General features: G+C 31.7%; 1 protein-coding gene across 6 annotated transcripts in view; it reads left to right on the top strand.

Moving 5' to 3' along the window:
• LOC127731025 (uncharacterized) overlaps positions 1 to 20213 on the top strand; it is a 349419-nt gene that overhangs the window by 80459 nt on the left and 248747 nt on the right. For all 6 annotated transcript variants that reach the window (XR_007995416.1, XR_007995417.1, XR_007995418.1 and 3 more), the window contains exons 9-15: positions 2025 to 2893; positions 11884 to 11998; positions 12373 to 12564; positions 14604 to 14640; positions 17810 to 18100; positions 19019 to 19060; positions 19273 to 19424. Coding sequence is in view for 3 of the 6 variants with exons in the window: in XM_052239772.1 (XP_052095732.1) it covers positions 2025 to 2893; positions 11884 to 11998; positions 12373 to 12564; positions 14604 to 14640; positions 17810 to 18100; positions 19019 to 19060; positions 19273 to 19424 (1698 nt within the window). In the remaining 3 variants the exon portion in view is untranslated. The remainder of the gene's footprint in view (positions 1 to 2024; positions 2894 to 11883; positions 11999 to 12372; positions 12565 to 14603; positions 14641 to 17809; positions 18101 to 19018; positions 19061 to 19272; positions 19425 to 20213) is intronic.

Genomic DNA, 20213 nt, shown 5'->3' with positions numbered 1-20213 from the left:
GTCCTGGGCTTAATGGTTTATACAAAAAAATTACATTAGATGTGAGAACTGGCTAACAGCACAAGATGTGTACTTCTTTAGTCCGAATATCCTATTAGACTTACAGTTTTGCCTATATTTAAAATAAAATAATAGAATAGGAAAAACTATGTATAATATATTAATATACTTATCATGGCTGTTTTATTTAGTCTTATGCAGACATTTACTGCATCACGGAATTAGGTTTCCTACAACAGCTCCCTTTTACCCTCTTAGTAACGAAAAGTTGAACTTGTTTTTTTTTCTGACCAGTTGAATTCGAAATCTAATCATTGATAACTCAAAATATATCGAAATGTTGATACGTCCATATTTATGTTTTAGTAAAACTTTGGTCTCAAGTGTAGAAACCTCTGCAAAAACTTTGAATTACAGGCTGTTTCAGAATCGTTAATCACTGAAAAGTATTTCGGTGTACTAAGCGACAAAAACATGTATACATTCTATCAATTCGGAATGGTAAATCATAAACTGCCAATAGAATGTTGGAGAAAGTATAATATCACAAGAAAAATCGGACTTGCTGTTTATGTGAAGATGGCGATATTGGTGAACAATACCATTATCTCCTCAAATACAAAGTTTTTACTACAGAGAGGAAAGAATGCTTAATAGAAAAAAATTGTAAAATTGTAAAAGATGAAAACAACACGTTAAGAATTTCATTATTCTTAAGTTTAGGAACTTATGAATACATCTAAACAATCTAAGCTTTGAAATTTGTGTAAGTTTATTAGAGTTATAAACGATGAAGTGGATTCTCTCAATTAACCTTCTCCCTCCTCCCTCATATTTTAAAGTCTTCCATTTAATATACACTGCACAATTTTAACATGTAAATATATTTATGTATCTTTATTGTAATTTTAGCTCACCTGGCCGAAATCACTTGTCGTCTGTCGTCCGTCGTCGTCTGTCGTCGTCCGTCGTTAACTTTTACAAATCTTCTCCTCTGAAACTACTGGGCCAAATTTAACCAAACTTTGCTACAATCATCTTTAGGGTATATAGTTTAAAAAAAACGTGTCCGATGACCCCATCTGCCAACCAACATGGCCGACATGGCTAAAAATAGAACATGGGGTAAAATGCAAATCAGACAAGTTGTTGTTGGGTTGCAGCCCCTGAATTTGTAATTTTAAGGAAATTTTGCAGTTTTTGGTTATTATCTTGAATATTATTATAGATAGAAATAAACTATAAACAGCAATAATGTTCAGCAAAGTAAGATCTACAAATAAATAAATATGACCAAAATCGTCAATTGACCCTTAAGGAGTTATTGCCCTTTATAGTCAATTTTTCGTAAATTTTTGTTATCTTTTACAAAAATCTTCTCCACTTAATCTACTGGGCCAAATAACATTAAACTTAGCCACAATTTTCAATAGGGTATCTTGATTGAAAGTCTAAGTCTAATGGAAAATTCTTAACAAACCAATTTCAAATGGAAACTTGAAAACTAATTCAAATAATGATAAGGGTTATTCAGTAACTATTGTAAGACTAAAATAGGATGACCTGCTTTTAATTTAATTGCTGGGCCAAATTAAATCAAACTTGGTCTCAGTCATTATTAGGGTATCTAATTCTATTTATTATGATTTGAACCTTATTTTACATGATTTCCAAAAACAGAGTAGATACATGTGAGCGACACAGGCTCTTGAGAGCCTCTAGTTTATCACCTCAACATATGTTCCTTTGTATAATTGTATGTATTTCCTCAACATATGTACCTTTGTATTATCGTATAATGTCTATGTTCTTCTGTGTACCTTTGTTTCTACAGCGGTTTATCATAATAAAGTATATAAGTAAGTAGTCAGTTTGGCTTTCGGTAAAAGTGGCTGTATTTACGACGGTCTAGCCATATTTGATTAGAACTCAAATATAAATACATGCAAGAAATCATTGCTAATCAATTTTGCGATTCATTATTATTATTATTATCATTATTACTATTATTATTATTTTAACAGAGACCAATTAAGCCAAAATGGTCTGGATGGTCCGATAGTAATTTGTCTGGGGTAAAACGGTACGCATTTGAAGTATGGAAGATGGAATATAGTCTTGATTATTCAGTTTTAAGAGAACCAGATATTTTGCCAAATTATAATCCAGTACCAGAGTTTATAACCGAGGTACTAGCAAGCAACAATACATTCCCAGAATATGAACCCAAGGGACCAGGGGTCTATTCAACAATACTTGAAGTTGCTGACAAAGCAAATAATTCTAGATATGTGAGAAGAATAGCAATATTCGACAAAACATCAAATATATCCACTAAGTCAAGTCATCGGTTGTTCGTTTCATCGGCATCAAATCAGTCCAACTACAGCTGGCAGACGACCCCTAACAATCAACAGACGACCACTTTGATGGTACAATGGGAAAACCATTTTATCAACGAAGTACATGAAAATGGTCATTTCTTGGCAAGAGTCCAAGACTATACCCGAAGACTCATTGACGATGTCAAGAGAGCGGACTATAAAGAAATTGAATCTCAATTTGATGATAATGAAGGTAACAGATCTAAAGTTGAAATATCAAATATTAATTCTATTGTTGAATTTGAAATACGCCACGGTACACCTAATACGGAACCACCAACAAATGGTTGGCAAAACGTTCTTCCACTGAAAGAAAACCAAAGTATTGTGCTGAGTGGCGTGAATATTCGAGATGGGGATTCATACCAAGTTTGGGTTCGTGCAATTGATGCTATGGGGAATAAAAAGATTGATTCAACAGTAGTACATTTCGATCACAGCCAACCGCTAGTGTACCCTCCTACGTTTAAAAAAAATGTCGACGATGGACAGTTTCCCTTTTCAAGCAGGTACGTTTTTACTGTAATCATATGATTATTAAATCCATCTTTCTTATGCATTTATTTATTAATGCTATATATATAATTTTTCAATTGAAAAGGGTCATCTTTGATGATTTCTTTTCTTCTATAGTTTATTCACATTGATTACAAATGATATGCGTGTTTATTGTATTAAAATGTGTCTTGAATTCGTCATGAAACTGCATGTACAATATTAAGATTAGTAATATAAAAATGTATAAATCTATCAATGTGATCTTTCTACCAGCGATATGCGAAATTTGAGGATTTCAAAACATAAATAATTGAAATAGACCTCATACACATTAATAATATACGTTGCCAGTGTATATAAAATAAGGACAAATGGTATACATGATAGTCAATGTACAGCCGTCAACAATGAGAAAAACTGATACCGTATAGTCAAATATAAAAGATCCCGGTAAAATGTGAAACTATTATGACATAAGAAATAACAAAAACCAAATTGTGACTAACAGCAACCTACGACAACCAGAGAATTAGAGGCTCATGACTTGGGACAAGAACATATAGAAAATTGCCATGTTTGCAATCTTCACTTTGTTTTCTAAATGTCGTTCTTTTTGCTTGAAATCATCAAACACCGATGACAAATAAAGTGTAGTATATTATCAAAACACAATATGTTTACCAAAATTTAGAAAAAACTAGATAATATTTATCATAAGGAACAGACTCAGTTGCACTCATGGGAATACGAAAAAGGAAACAAAAAACGGGGACACACTCAAACCTTTTTGCAACAACAGCTGCAAGCCTAACCTGCAATATCATTGCGATTATCTCTTTCTTAACCACCATTTTCCTCTCCTCCTGAAGATGGAATTTGAGCTTCGAAAGACCAAAGGAGCACACCATATCGAAATGGGAGTATGTTTAAGGCAGCCATGATCAGTAACACAATAAAAACATGTACATGAAAACAAAAGATCCAACATCACAAAACATTAAAAAATAAAATATGTAACATATAACAAAGATCATATGTATTTCCCTTGATAATAAAATAAGGAAATGTGGTGTGATTGCCAATACTATTAACCAGAGTCATCATGAAAATTGAAAGAAAAATAGGTAACATGAAAGTATGTATAGGACGTTCTATAGAAACTAACATTAAACATAACAAAAGACAGTCGAACCCGAAATTTGATTTTTCTATTCAATAAACAGCCAGAAAAAGGAACGTCATCTGATTTAAATCCGTATCCGTTCCGTCATCAGTGATGAGAAAACGCACATGAAAGTAAGCACTCTTACCAGTAAAAAAAAGTATTAACAAAAATAACAAACTCCAAGATAAATTCAAAAAGGGAGAAGCCCATAAAACCTGACTATATCAACAATCGAAACGAACGGAAAACAACTGTCAAATTCCTGAGTTGGTACAGATATTTTCTAAAGAAAACGATGGTTGAAACCTAGTTTTATAGCTAGCTAAAGCTCCCACATGTACAACAGTGATTTATAGTTATAGTAACATACAAATTTTGACAAAAATAAATTGAACTTACCATTTTGAAACCGTTTCAAACAAAGCAGGAGGATGAAAACTTTCAATCAGGCTAAACACAGATGACATGATCAATCAAACTGCTGCCATTCATAATATTAATAAGAATGATCTTGAAAAACTAAGTGGTGGTTAAGTTTTGTGTTTGGATCGTTGAATGTCTGGTACCGGATCGTGAATGCAATTATACTACAAAATATGTAGACAAAATCTATTGTATTATCAAAAGGTAGTAAAAAAAATCCGAAAAAAAAAGAAATATGTCCGTCAAAATGGTTCAAATTTTGAGCAGTATCTGAGCAAATTCAAAGTTCAAAAGTTTTTAAAAACTTCAATAGGGCAGGTATCTCATCATCCTTTCAATGACATAAACAATGTGAACAAACATTAATATGCAAATGAATAAATAAAAATTCTTTGAATAATAACGTTCAATAAAGGCAATAGTAGTATACCGCTGTTGAAGAGTCATAAATCGATTTAACTGAAACAAATCCGGGTCACAAACCAAAACTGAGGGAAACACATCAACTATAAGAGTAAACAACAGAAACACTGAACTGCTACAAAAACAAACGTCAACATCCATAGACACGGACTATGTAATAACAACTGCCATATTCCTGACTTGGTACAGGTCATTTTAAGAAAAAATGGTGGGTTGAACCTGGTATAATATTACCAAGTGTATCCACCACATAGCAATATTACTGCTTCAAATGGCCCTTACAATTATTTCTTTAGCACTAACTACTAGTACCTTAATCATAAAGTATGGATAAATTGGTATACTTATATAATTTTAATATCTCTGATCCTGAAAGATCGGAAACCACTTTTTGATGATAATGAAAAAGATCGTGATAAATCAGTAGTCGCTTATGTGTTTTTTGCCAAAACCTTAAAAGCGTTCAAATCATTCGGTAATTATTTGATTACTAATTATTGTAATTGGTAAAGCAAACGATTGAGTTAATCCGATTCAATTTTGTTGTCGGAATAGGTCTATGAGGGTTCAATGCCATTGGATCTGGTTATTTAATAAGGTCTCGTCAACTATTCGGTGGTACCCTCCAGGAATCACTGTCTGACGTATGATAAGTCAATATTGTCTTATCTTATTTCAATCATTTATATGCACAATGTTTATGATGTCTTCTGTTTTTCGTATGTTACCTTGAATTGTCTTTTCAAATCGATTTACGAGATTTAAACATCGCTAAATTACTTTAACTCGTAATTTGTTTGACTTGAGGAGGTGAACGAAATTGAAATGAGTATCATATTCTATTCTAAATAGATTAGTGGTGTCCGCTCTGTGGTAAGAACTGATTTCTCTCAATTAAAAACTTTAAGAATCATTTTGTGTGCTACGATTTTAACAAAAATTCGTACATAGGTATAATATGCTTTTCCAAAATCCACCCCTTCTAAAACTTATAGAAACTAGATATAAAGAACTCTAGATTATTTTTGTTTTTTCTGTATTGTGCCTTAACCTATAACCATATAATATATAGTAAGTTCATTATATTCAGCAATGTATTCTAGCACAAAAAGTTGGTAGTATTACACCTTCAAATTGTAAATAACAGATTGATTGCGCTATCGCCTTTTTGTTTTAAACATTTTGCTGTCAGTAATAGCTAAATAGCGACAGTTAAAACATGGAATGATCCGATAAAAAGAGAGTTCTGCCTTAATTAATAGACCTATATGGCAAGCAGATTTTTGTTTAATTCGAGCTGAAATGAACTCACAATTCACAGAAGAATATCATTATACCCGGACACATGATTCTGACTCAGAGTAAGACAGATGTTATTTATAGTGATGCGTGATTAGCGTCATGTAATTGACTATCTGTTTAGATTTAAAACATTTTAAAGATACAAACCCTGCTATGCCTGCATTACCAGGGAAGACCCACAGACTATCTCTCACTTAATTATTCACTAATGCATTTATTATTATAGATACAATGATTCTCATTTTAATCAAAAAGTTACGCTTCTGGTTGCCTTATTATTGTTGATGTATATCAATCAAATTGCCTCTTAAGTGAAAAAATGTATAACTATGTGTGTAAAAATGTATATAAAGATACATTTATCTTTATTTTTGCTTAAGAAGGAAAGATATTTATGCTGTTTATGTTTATTTTGTGAATGACCATGGAACAGGTATTTGTAAATATAAATACTATCTTTCATTGAGTTATTTGATAACTTGTTTTAAAAAGTTTATGGTGGTCAACTACACAACAATTTTTAAATTTAAAAAAACAACATTTATTTAAAACATTAATTTTAATTATGTTCTTATACAGTAATGACACATTTCAACTAGTTATAAGTATATCTAATTTACTGATCATAATGTCTGGTTACTTGTTGCCTTTCACGATCATAACAATGCGTTGTCTGATTTTTCACGATCAGTTTAGATTGAAAATATCGAAATCTTACTTTTTCAAATTAATCTGAACCTATACAAGGAAAAAAACACTTCAATTTTACTGTTCTACTTGACACATATGATAGTTAGTTTCAGTTTCCAATATATCATAATATATTGGAATATGACCATTATGGATTCAAAATTTTTTAAATGAATCGCATAGAATAATGTGTCGCTTATGGCATGTTATTGGTCGCAAAAATTTGATATTTTTCATTTAAATGCAATATTTCTTGTTTAATTGGTATATTCCTTCATTTAAATGCAATATTTTGTTATTTGAATGGTATATTTTTTATTTAAATGCAATATTTTTTATTCAGATGGTATAATTTTTAATTCAAATGGTATAATTTTTCATTCAAATGGTATAAATTTTCATTCAAATGGTATAATTTTCGTTCAAATGCAATATAATTTATTCAATTGGTATAAAATGTCATTTGAATGCAATATTTTTTATTTAATTGGTATAGTAGTTTTTTTTATTTATATGCAATAATTGCATTATGGGAAATTCTTTGACGTCATAAGGTCAAATTTGCAACAACGTTTGTGATTGATCGGTAATTGTTTGGATTTCTCCCCTTTCTTCTTTCTAAACTTGAGTGACCAAGAATTAAAAAACGCGTCAGAATATCGCCCTTCTTACTAAATATGGCCAGAACGAGCAAAAAATGCGAGTGACAAGTAATAATAATTAATTTGACACACAACTTGTTCATGGATAGAAACAGATGCCTGCGTGCATGGTAAAAACACCTCCAATGAAAACCTTTTCTGAAGAAACTCTCCTACAGTCTACACATTGAAATAAAAAAAAAATACATAGCTAGCCCCCCTCCCCTTCTAAGTCCAGATACATGTAATCATGACGTTCTTTAGTGCTATATCATTTTTTACTTTTCTTGATCCTCAGAGACGTTGCAGGAAGGCACACATGAAAAAAGAATAAAAAGCATCCAGGACGTTACAATTACTTGGACTAAGCACCCTCTGTTTTCCTACATGTAGAAAAACACCTAATTACGACAGCAGAACCAGAAATCCACAAGTAGAGACATAAGCTGTTATACTCCGGAACTAATTCTTTAATAAAGACAATGCAGGATAAATTGGAACCAGTTACTAACCCATGTTACAACATTAGTCCTATGACATATGACTTCACTATATGAGGCGTGAACTTCATATTTAATACTATCTATAAAATGTGCTCTCATGTCTTATGCTGCAAATCAATTTACATTTAGGATTCGTTGCTGAGCTTTTTTTTTATGTTCTCGCCTCCGAATCTCTTAAATAGATTTTTTTTCAAGCCCCACAGTAATTCAATAATTACTATATGTCTTTGCAAAAATAAGTATGCAGGGCATATTTTAAAACATATTTTATCTTCAGGACTTTTAAATGATTTACTTTTCAATACTGCATTGGGAAGGGGGGTATACAAGTTTATTTTGTGACACATTATATAATATAATTAGGTATCCAACAAATTATATGATTGTACGTTTAGCTATTATCTAGACCCGTACAAAATGTATATAATTACACACATTTAACAGGGGCGTATCCAAAACCTCGGTGTGAAGGGGGGGGGGGGGGGGGGGAGTAGGTTCAAATTTAGATATTTGTATAGAGATGTATATATTCGAGTATTGGCAGTAATGGTTATGGAGTGTGTGTGTGAGGGTAGGGGTTTCAGATCAAAGATCGTTTCTATAATTCTATATCTTTTAGTTTTTACCATTTCACTCTATTCTTTATCCTTTGATCTCTATTATATTTGTCCTAAACATGCGTGACATATTTGCCACTGGACATAAGGCAACCAAAAGTCAATCAACGTACTCTGTATATTTCATCATTTCTTTATTATGTTATCTATAGGTTTGGTCCCGCCCCTTATCTATTTTTTTGCACATTAGGGACGACTTCAAAAGTTCAATGTAGGATAAAAAAAACTTAATTCATATAGGTCATGTAATAAAGTAGGTCTTATAAAAATACAATAACATTTTAATTTTGATGATTATATATATGTTTATATATTTAATAATGCCATTTTTTTGGAAAAAAGGGTAGGGGCAAGGCGTTTTTAAAACATATCAATGGGGCGCGTTTTTTTTTGTTCTTCGGAAGTGAGCCAGAAGAAGTCAATTTCTGTTTTTTTTTGCATTGGGAAGATCTTCTGTCTCTCTTCCACCTCTTCTTTTTTGATAGGTTGACGGCAGAGGCACATAATAAACATGGCGTCGTTTAGTCTAAATGAAATTAATAAATTTATGAATGCAGATATATTAGAATGTGAGCTGTTTTATAAACGTTTTTATGGTATGACAGCCTTAGTAGGACATCCCTGTAGGACGATAAGCTGGATAAATATAAGAACTACACGGACAATAACAGTTAAGGGACGATTATTTGATATTCTAGGGAAGGGATTTTGATTGATTGGTGTGTAACGCTACTTTCAACACTACTTGGCTATTCCGTGGTGGTCAGTTTAAATTTATAGATGAAGGATGGTGAAGGGAAGAGAGGGCATTATTATTCATTTCAATCTGTCGCTAATCATGCCTATTTTTCATCTCTTACCAGGCAACCATATTCATCTATGAAATCCCCCACCCCAACAAATAAATAAATATCAAATGGTTTTCCTCTTATTTAACACAAGTTTAAATTGATTGATTGTTTGTTGCTAATTTTAACGCCCAGTGAAAATTATTTCATGCTTGTTCAGGAAAACACGAGTTAAGAAGTCACGTATATAATATAAAAATGAAGAGATGGAATATGATTGCTAATAAGGCAACTATCCACCGGAGTTCAAATATGAAGTGGATGTAAGCAATTATAGATAAGATAAGATAAGATAAGAAAAAAATATTTTAAGTCGGGTTACATGAAATACTACAAACATAAGCTCTGTAGAGCTTTTTGCCGTCATGTAGACAAATGCTTTTTGTAGACAATCGTAAGGCATTCAACAATGACAAAAACCTGATACTGTAAAGTTGTCTATAAAAGGCCCGACATGAAAAGCGTGAACAATTCAAACGAAAAAACTAACAGCCTAATTATACATAACAAAACAATTTACAAAATATCAAATATGAGTCGAGACAGGAACCAACGACAACCACTAAACTACAGGCTCCATCCCTGGGACAGGCAAATAAAGAATATGGCAGGGTGGATATAAAAACGAAGATGTGGTATGATTGCATATGAGACAACTCTCCACAAGAGATCAAATGACACAGAAATCAACAGCTATAAGTCACCGTACGGCCTTCGACAATAAGCAAAGCCTACACCGCATAGTCAGCTATAAAAGGCTCCGAAATCAAAAATGTAAAACAATTCAATCGAGAAAACTAACGTCCGAATTAGTGTAAAAAAAAATGAACGAAACACAAATATGTGTAACAAAGCAACAAGCGGCAACCACTGAATTACAGGCTCCTGACTTGGGACAAGCACATACATACAGAATGTGGCGTGGTTAAACATGTTAGCGGGATCCCAATCCTCCCCCTAATCTGGGACAGCGATGTAACAGTACAACAACATGTTTGTGAGCAACCCATCCCGAAGCTGGGACAGTGGTGTAACAGTACAATAAAATAACAACCTGCACAAATCAGCAAATTAACTCAAAATATCGGTACGAGGCACACAAAAAAAATAACATTAAGACAATAGACATAAAGCACCGACATAAGAGTATTTGCAATTACTGAAAGTTTGCTCAAACCTAATTAAAACTGGTTCTGAAATAAATGATGTTCTCCCAGACTGAGTTATCAATCAGTACACAACGCGCGGCAAAGGATTTATTAAAAAAAGAAAACAGTCTGAAAAACGTCTGGTTTACGTTGTATATAGATATAAGAAGATGTGGTATGAGTGCCGATGAGACAACTCTCCATCCAAGTCATAATTTGTAAATGTAAACCATTAAAGGTCAACGTACGGTCTTCAATGAAACGGTTTTTGAAAAGTGGACCGAACGTTTTGACCATCGAAATTTTGCAATAGAAATACTAGTTATGACCACAAGATTTTAACAGCCAGTGCAGGACTTGCACGAACGTTAGATTTAGTTAGAAGGGCGATATTCTGACGCGTTTTTTCATTCTTGGTCATCCATGTTTAGATAGAAAGGGGAGAAATCCAAACAATTTCCGACCAATCACAAACGTTGTTGCAAATTTGACCTTATGACGTCAAAGAATTTCCCATAATGCAATTATTGCATATAAATTAAAAACTACTATACCAATTGAATAAAAAATATTGCATTCAAATGACATTTTATACCAATTGAATAAAAACTATTGCATTTGAATGAAAATTATACCTTTTGAATGAAAAATTATACCATTTGAATGAAAAATTATACCATTTGAATAAAAAATATTGCATTTAAATGAAAAAATATACCATTAAAAAAAAAATATTGCATTTAAATGAAGAAATATACCAATTAAATAAGAAATATTGCATTTAAATGAAAAATATCAAATTTTTGCAACCAATACCATGCCATAGTCGCTCTTTTTAAGTTCTTAACCAGTACTGATTTTTTTCTTTAGCTTACTGCTCGGTATTATTGAGGTATATTTATAAGTTTGATTGATTTCTTTGTTTTTATGTTTCATCCTTTTGATAATAAAACAGATTTTCCAACAGATTTTTCAAAATCTGATTGCATTACTTGAACACCATGACCTATTGTTTCACGATCATTGTTAACTGAGTGACAGTCGTAAATAAAAGTAGTTAACGCCTCATCCTTTTCATAATGCACTTTTGAAAATATTATTGAATAAAATAGATAATCATTTCAAACTCAACGAAATGCTTTTACCAATCGCTGGAAAAAATTTACCTTACAGACACCTTTAGAAAATCTCATCAAGTGGAATATAAACATTAATTATTTAATGTTATATGTTGCATACAGAGTAACTGTCGATGCCAAAGATATACACAGTGGAATCAGTAAAGTTTCGTTCAAGTTCGTGGTTGAAAGCACAGGGGAAGTGAAGAACCAGAAAGACTTCATTGTCGAATCACAGGTGATTTTTAAAGATAATAAAATATATCAACAAAATGGGAAGATACCATCCTACATGTATCAATAATTTCATAATATTATTGTAATAATATTTCAGCAGTAAACAGGAGACAAAATGCCTGACGATAGATCTATTATGTAAAAACAATGAACAGAAAATTAAAAAAAAATAAACATTATCACAAAATAAATAATTCTTTTTTGGCAATTTGTAGTAAAATATAAAATAAGTATTACTTTACCTGTTATATTTTTCTTGCTACGCTCTCATATTCATTATACATTGGTTTGTTTTTTTTTTTAAATTAGGTTGATGTTGAAATATTTCAATATTTTGTTATGCAATTTGGATATATATTTCCATATATATTACAGACACAACAAATTTGCGATCAGTTTTCTGAATGTTCCTGCATTCCTAAGGGGGAATGTTTCATGCATGAAATAGTCCTGGATATTGATAACTGCTGGCTCAAAGTTCCAATTGATAGAGTTGAAGATGAAGTTCATATTCTTCAGATTTCTGTATACAACTTAGCAATGTTATCTAATATGACTACATACAATGTAAGTGACTCATATTAATGTCATTTATCAACAAATCATCACAATGGTGTAAAAATAAAAAAATAACAATTTCAATAGCCTGTAAATATTTCATTTTTTTTTTTCATTTCCAAACTTTAATGATAATAATAAATTTGAGGTTTCAAATTTCGGTTAAATGTCATTAACGATTTTCATAACATCCTCTACCTTAAGGGAAAACGGTAGTATTTATTCTGCCATAGCCGACAATATTAACATTTTCTCTTTTTATAACAACAAGCTGGACAAAACAGTTATTTGTGGTATTAGTACTTTATTATTCTGTTTTAGAAATTCAAGTCAAATAGTATCATGACCATCTTCCAACGGAGCTTGTTTATCCATGCCCACCGTCATTTTTCCTCAAATTTATGAATTTTTGGAAGTCTTTTCGAATAGTTCTCAAGAAAATATTTCAATGGGTTTCAAAATATATATTGTAAATATACACAAGGCAGTTGTTCATAGATATAGATAAATAAAAAATAGATTGTACCCTTACATCCAATCACAGCGCTCCTAAGTTGACTTCTTTCACCTTCCTTGGGTACACAAAAGACGAACGTAAAGCCGGGAAAATGTAAAATTACTTTTTTCCCTAGACAGTGACATAAAGATATACAGAATTCTTATGACACCACCAATGCAGTACTGAGTTATTGTGAAAACCTTGGCTATAATAAATACTTGTATGTCCCCATTACTTAAAGAAACATGGATCATTGTATGTCACCACCCCTACATGCTGGTTTATTTCTTTCTCTATTTCTTTCAGATAAGGCTTAATAAACTACCTGTATCCAATCATATCTTATATTATTTAAAAAAAATAGTAAACAGTACCATTTAAACAGATAAAAATGACAGTTCCATTCAATTTGTATTCATTTTATCCAAAATTTGCAACATAAGCACAAATTCAAGATTGTTCATTCTAATCTCCATTCCATGTTTTAGTATATGCCATATTGTGGTCAAAAAATTTCGGAGCTTGTGATAAATTCCATTATTCTGTCTTGAGATGATAAAAACAAAGATGTTGGACACTTAAAACATTAAATAAAGAAAAAACACAGCTGTAAAGTTGCCTTTGTTACCTGTACTAATCTATGAAAAAGCTGTATTATGTCCCTTTGGAGTAATCATTTTCAACAATATTCCTTTAAAACAGTAGAAAATGAAAAATTATATATGTTTGATATAATAAAAGATTGCAACTACAAAATGAAGCACTATTGAAATAATTGCTGCATGAATCGCCAAGAATGTGAACAATTCTTAACACAGGAGAGTATAAATTCTAAATTTAGCCTCAATTGGGCCTCTTTTTTCTTAGATGGACAATCTTAAGACTGAAAATGATTCTATTTTGACCAAATATTGAACTTATTAAAAACTGCATTTAATTAGGCACGAATTACCATTATCAATAGCTCAATCACTACATGCATGTACCAATTAAGTAAACATAATTTAATCATAAATTAAATAAACACTTTTTAAATACAAATTTTATGCAGATCAAACAACGTACACATTTACAAAGTTGTTATATGATAAGAAGTCACCGATGTGATGCCTGATTGTCTGTTTTAACTTTTTCTGTTTGTTCTTTGAAACATTAATTCGTTTTAATATGGTGCAACAAAACGGAATATTTCGGAAGCATTTTAAATGACAATTTCGGACAAACATACAAAACGATTTTTAAACTAAAATTATTTGGTGATTGCTATTGAATTCTCGGACGAGTGTTCTCAAAAATAACAATTTTTAAAAAAGGAGGGGATGTCGTGGAAACCGATTAATCAAGTATCATTGTGGTTCCGATACTCGGTACAATCGAGCGATACTCGAGTACTCGTAGACATCACTTTAACATACCGAAAAACGCTTTGGACGCACGAAACTAATCAAGTATTATGTATACCTTTTTTAAAATCATTATACATCAGCAGTATTCCATGTTCATAAACGAATCAGCTTTATTTGCTTTAAAAGTAAACTTCTTATTACAGCTAGGAGAAGTGGACAGCTTCAATGGAATACAAGAATGTAAGCCATCTACTTATTTTACATGTTCAAGTTTTTAGTTCACCTAACCTGAAGGGTCAAGTGAGCTATTCTTATCATTTGGCATCCGGCGTCCGTGATCCTTCGTCCTCAACCGTCAACTCCAACACAATTCTTCTCCTCTGAAATACTTGGCAAATTGAAATCTAATTTGGCCACTATCATCTTTGGGATATCTTGTGTTACAAACGTGTCCCTTGATACTGTTTGCAAACAACATGGCCGACAAATATGAAGTTGAAACATAGGAGAAAAGTTTTTTTTATATTAATTTTAAAACCGCTTTATAAAGAGAAAATCTGATAGGGGCATAGTGTTAGAAGTTGAGTTCTACCAACTGTCTTATTACATCAAAACTGTCATACCCATTTTCTGGAGTAATCGTCCCAAAATGACGAAAGTAACCATTTCTTTCAATTTTGCTTATAATAATGCAAACTTTCAATTTTGCTTATAATATTGCAAAATATAATAGAAACTGAAAATTTAAGTAATAAATTATATTCTAGTCTACAATTTTGGCGAGTGGCCATTGACGTAGATGCATATAAATCCTGACGAACGACATAGGCTCTTCAGAGTCACTTGTTTAATAATAGTAAGGGTAAGTTCATCTGTTAAGCCGGTGAATCGAAATTAGAAAAATTATACTTCTTTGGATAATGGTTATAACAAATTACTTGTAAATCAAGAAAATATGTCATAGGATTTTAACATAAACACATAGACATATACATGGTAATCCAAACATATTACATGATTCCGAAAGTTAACATTGACTTTTGCATGTTTTTGTTTACCGTCATAAAAGATTGAACTCTCATCTAAGGACCTCTAAAATTATTGAATGTTGATAAACACATCAATGAAACATTTGAGCTACTAGTGTTCAAAACAGCGGTTCGCTTTTTGTATATTGAAACTGATATGAACTAAACATTCATATCGTTAGCTAGCATTAATGTCAACAGAAATTCTTTTTAAGAAATAATGTAGTTTTTATATTTTAAATTCAATGTTCATAAACTGTTTTCAGCCTTTTCATGCCCTAATCAATAAATGGCCGACAAATATAGTGGCACACATGTTCGTCTTTCGATCATTCCGTCCTGACATCAGTCAAAATTCTTGGCTTTTTGTGTTATGTCTGTAGATATTAATCTGATTTATGGTACATAAGTGTATAAGATGACTTACAGATCGAGTTTGCGTTTTGTTTCCGATGTCCAACTTTTGACAAAATTACAGCACTGGAATTTAGAAAATTGCAAGAAAATTAAAGTTGTCCGGACTTTTTCGTTCTAGTGCCACCAGATATGAAGCGAATTTTTGAACTTTAGTGTTTAACTATTACTCGAAGATAGAGTGTACCTTTCGTTCCGGTTGACCAATTGCTTCCAGTATTTTTGTGAAGCCTGCGATCTAAAGCTAATTTTTGTGGTACATTAGTGTTTAATGCTGACTTACAAATCGAGATGAACAAAGTTATTGCAGAATTACAGCTGACTTTAGCAATACGACTCCATACGGAGTCTTTTAAGTAGTACCGTCACGTCTTCATAATTCATTCTTTTTGTCCATTGATCGCTGCTTTGTTTTTTATTTGTAATTTTTTCTTTTGGAGTTTTTCTTTGTTTTCAAACGGATATTCATAATTTGCACGTTTATATTCTTTAAAAGAAATCTTGTTCAGTATATATCTTTTAAAAGAGATATTCGTTAAACATACTTGAAAATGAGCTCGAATATTCTTTGATTGTACCATATAAATACATTCATTTAACAGAAATGTTCTTACAGTATTCGTATTTGTTGGATATTGTAATATATGTTTATGATTTAAATCTACTATTAGTATACTTCTGATTAATTGTTTCTTGTTGATCAGAATTCAAAAGATTTTGTGGATCACTTGATCTAACCAATGGAAAGGTTAAGTTTTAAGCTGGAGACGCTTCTAAGGGGTCCTTTAAAAACAAAATGAAAAAAACAGATAAAACTAGTACTCTCAGATCTGTACTTAGTGTCTTTTTTGTTGTGGGGATGTATAACTACACTGCCACGGCCGGTGTGGTTTTGTAAGTTGTTTTTCTGCTTTGTAACTGATGAGCTAAGTCCCTTTTCAACTTATTTTTATATGTTGTTCTTATATTGAACTGTTAAACCACTGTCCTAGGTTAGGGGGATATTTTGGCACCAGCAAACTAGTTTAACCCTGCTACATTCTGTATATTATATTTATTTTTCGTTCATTGTTTTGTACTTAAATCAGGTCGTTAGTTTTCTCTTTTGAATTGTAATACATGTGTCATCTCAGGGCCTTTTATACCTGACTATGTGTTATGGGTTTTGCTCATTGTTGAAAGCCGTACAGTTACCAATAGTTGTTAATCTCTATGTCCTTTGGTCTCTAGTTGAGAGTTGTCTCAGTTGCCATCAGATCACATCTTCTTATTTTTATATAAAAGCATAAACAGAAGAAATACGCAGAGAAACAAACACGTCAATAAAATACTACACAGAAAAATTGAGATTGAGCAGCACGAAATCACAGGAGAATTGTTGTGATTCGGACGCGTCAGCAGTTCCTGTTTGCTGGTGTTATTCTTGTCACATACGCTACTGTGAAAGAGCAGGTTATTACACAACATTCAATTAAGAAATTGTTGAATTTCTGTTTTCTTTACCTTAGACATCACCTATTCAAATCGGTTCATGTTTTCAAATTGTTACCGGTATATCAACATGTACATTCGAAAATCAATTCAGCACAACTACAATACTGATAACTAAAGTGTCCTTAAAACTTTTAAAACAAATCTATTGATAAGTAAAACCCCTTTCAAACAAAAACGATCTCATCAAAAATATACAAACCTTTGAGAAAGAAAAGATTTTTTAAACAAACATTTCGGTAAGGAAACCAATGATACTCCAAAGGACGACACAACAATTGATTTAAAAAAAACTACACATAAGATAGGCGTAAGTTCCTAAAAAAACATTCGCCATCAAAACTTATGGTATATTTTGAACGAATCAAATGTTATCAATCATGTCGCCTACACAAATTAGATATAGCGATTTAATTCATTGTTATAGTTCACATGACATATGTTCGTCAAATTATATATTATGTTTCTTTTTCCAGATTATAGTCCATCAAACATTACTATATTGAAAACATCAGACACAAGTTTGAGTATAAGCTGGATTCAGGCACCTACCTGTTATGAACGTGCTGGTATTCTCATCCGGTTATTCCGACCTGATAATTCCACAAGGGATTTCAAAGTACATAAAGATGCGACAACGTTTGACCTAACAGGACTGTCACCTACAACCCATTATTGGTTTAAATTGTTTACTAAATATGGCAATGACACAAAATTTGTTATGAGCGGATCTCCTGCAATACTCAAATTCCAAACAGCTGAGGCATGTAAGTCAAATTAGACCAAAATATTACCAAAAACCTATTAATATTCAATTCTATCAATTCAATATATTATTTACGTCTCGCCTTATGCATACAATTACACAATACAATTATAAAAGATACATTTTGTATACATAAGTCAATCTGTACAGATTTATGAGAAACGATAACAACTTACACAACATCTATATACATTAATGAATATGAATCAGGAATGGTAAAATTATACAGCATAATTATTTATTTATTATTTAAAGTATATAAAGCTTCTAGGCGTCTTTTCAGAATAAAATTACAGCTTTTGGCACAGAATCTAATAATATCTTGACTCGAAAATAAAAATACCATTTTCTGACAGTCTGTAAAACTATTAAAATGTTCATCAATTCAATTTACCATTTTTTTTTACTGGAGCTCACATATGTTGCAGTTATAAAAACAAGCTGCGACATGATCTGAATTATTGTGAAAATATCTAGGAAGCTAAATGTATGTACACATATTGTAATCGAAACATCGAATTGACCAGTTTCCTATTCTGAAAAATAAGTGGTAAGAAAAGTTATAGTTTTACATTCTAGATACGTGATTTTTTAAACATTTGAAATCTTAAACGATCGCTGTTCCAGTATAAATGAAGACGACTGTAGTTTACCGAAGTTCAAATCTCGTAAATCAACTAGGAATAGACAAACAAAGGTAACAAACAAAAACTAAGGTTATCACATGAACTCCAAAAATAGCGAGAAAAGGGGAGGTCGACGGGAATGGGACACAATCGGTAAAATTACAGATCAGACGACTATTAATATAGTAATGATGTCAAGATTTATAACCTTGTTTTCCCCCAAAAAATGTTATACTATGACATCGTTTTGTTACAGTGAAACAATATACATGTATCATTTCTTACCTTTTCAGCTGTAGGATTCCCACCAGGCGGTGTTGCAGGATTATCTGCCGGTGAGTATTTCCACATTCGTTTTACATATGTGAAACCTATTTAATATATATTTTTCATTAACAAAAGTATTACCTCTAGCGGTATTGTGTTCCATAATTGTTTTAATCATTTGCTGATCTTTTCATGTTTCACTTTTGTTTTCTTTAATAGATTACTATAGGGTATATTTGTTTGTTGTAATAGCAAATCATTTAAAGTCCAAATTTTTCAGGGTTTATATTGCTTTTGATTGCTGTTGTGGTGGTTCTGTTATTTCTTGGACGTACTGGACGTTTACAGCCCGCTAAAGCAAGAATGACACAAGGAATAAGAACTATTCGTAATACAATCCGTGTTCGCTCACATACCAATGCTAGATATAATGTAAGTATTGCTTCAACATAAAAATACAAATAACTGTTTTTCGGTTATTATGAATGAAAAATATCTTACTATGAAATTATATATAGTGTATAGTAGTTTTTTTTTTTAATAAAGACAACAAGGTCACCGAACGGTGTTAAAGATATCCCATGAAGTATATAGATCAATAAAGAGAGAGGAATAGTTCTAAAATAGGTTTTGCTTTCTGAACATGCGTATATAAAACAATGTGTGTTGGGTAAACGTGACCAAAGGAAACATGCTGTGATATTTACTTCTAGAAATGTTGATAGATATATTTGCATCTTACAATAGGTGTTGATAAAAAAATGTATTGCCATCTCAATTACTTTGAACCTAATGTATGCCTGTAAAAATAGGGCTAACGAGAAGAAATTTATTTTTATATTTTCATTTTTTTTGTTTGCTCGGTACAGTCAGAAAGGGTTTGGTGCCTGGTCCAAAATTGTTCTGATGTCCAAAAGTTATAGTTATCCTTGTTTGTTTTTTTAAATATGATCAAATGTATGTTAATATTAAGAATCTAGTCCAAATCTGCAGTTTAAGAAGTAACAACTCTCATGAATCCAGGATTTATATAAAGATACTGCATATATGTGGTATATTTTCCATTGAGACAAGTATACACCAGATACCAAATGACGTAGAATAAGCAGCTATAGGCCATAGTACGGCCTTCAACAATGGGCGAAACCCATACCGCATAGCAAGCTAGAAAAAGCCCAAATATGACAAATGTAAAAAGTGTTAAAAACAAGAATTGAAAAA

The sequence above is a fragment of the Mytilus californianus genome, unplaced genomic scaffold (assembly GCF_021869535.1).
Source record: "Mytilus californianus isolate M0D057914Y unplaced genomic scaffold, xbMytCali1.0.p SCAF_2, whole genome shotgun sequence".
NCBI lineage: Eukaryota > Metazoa > Mollusca > Bivalvia > Mytilida > Mytilidae > Mytilus > Mytilus californianus.
Note: the sequence above shows the minus strand (reverse complement) of the source record. Positions and strands in the feature narration are given on the sequence as shown.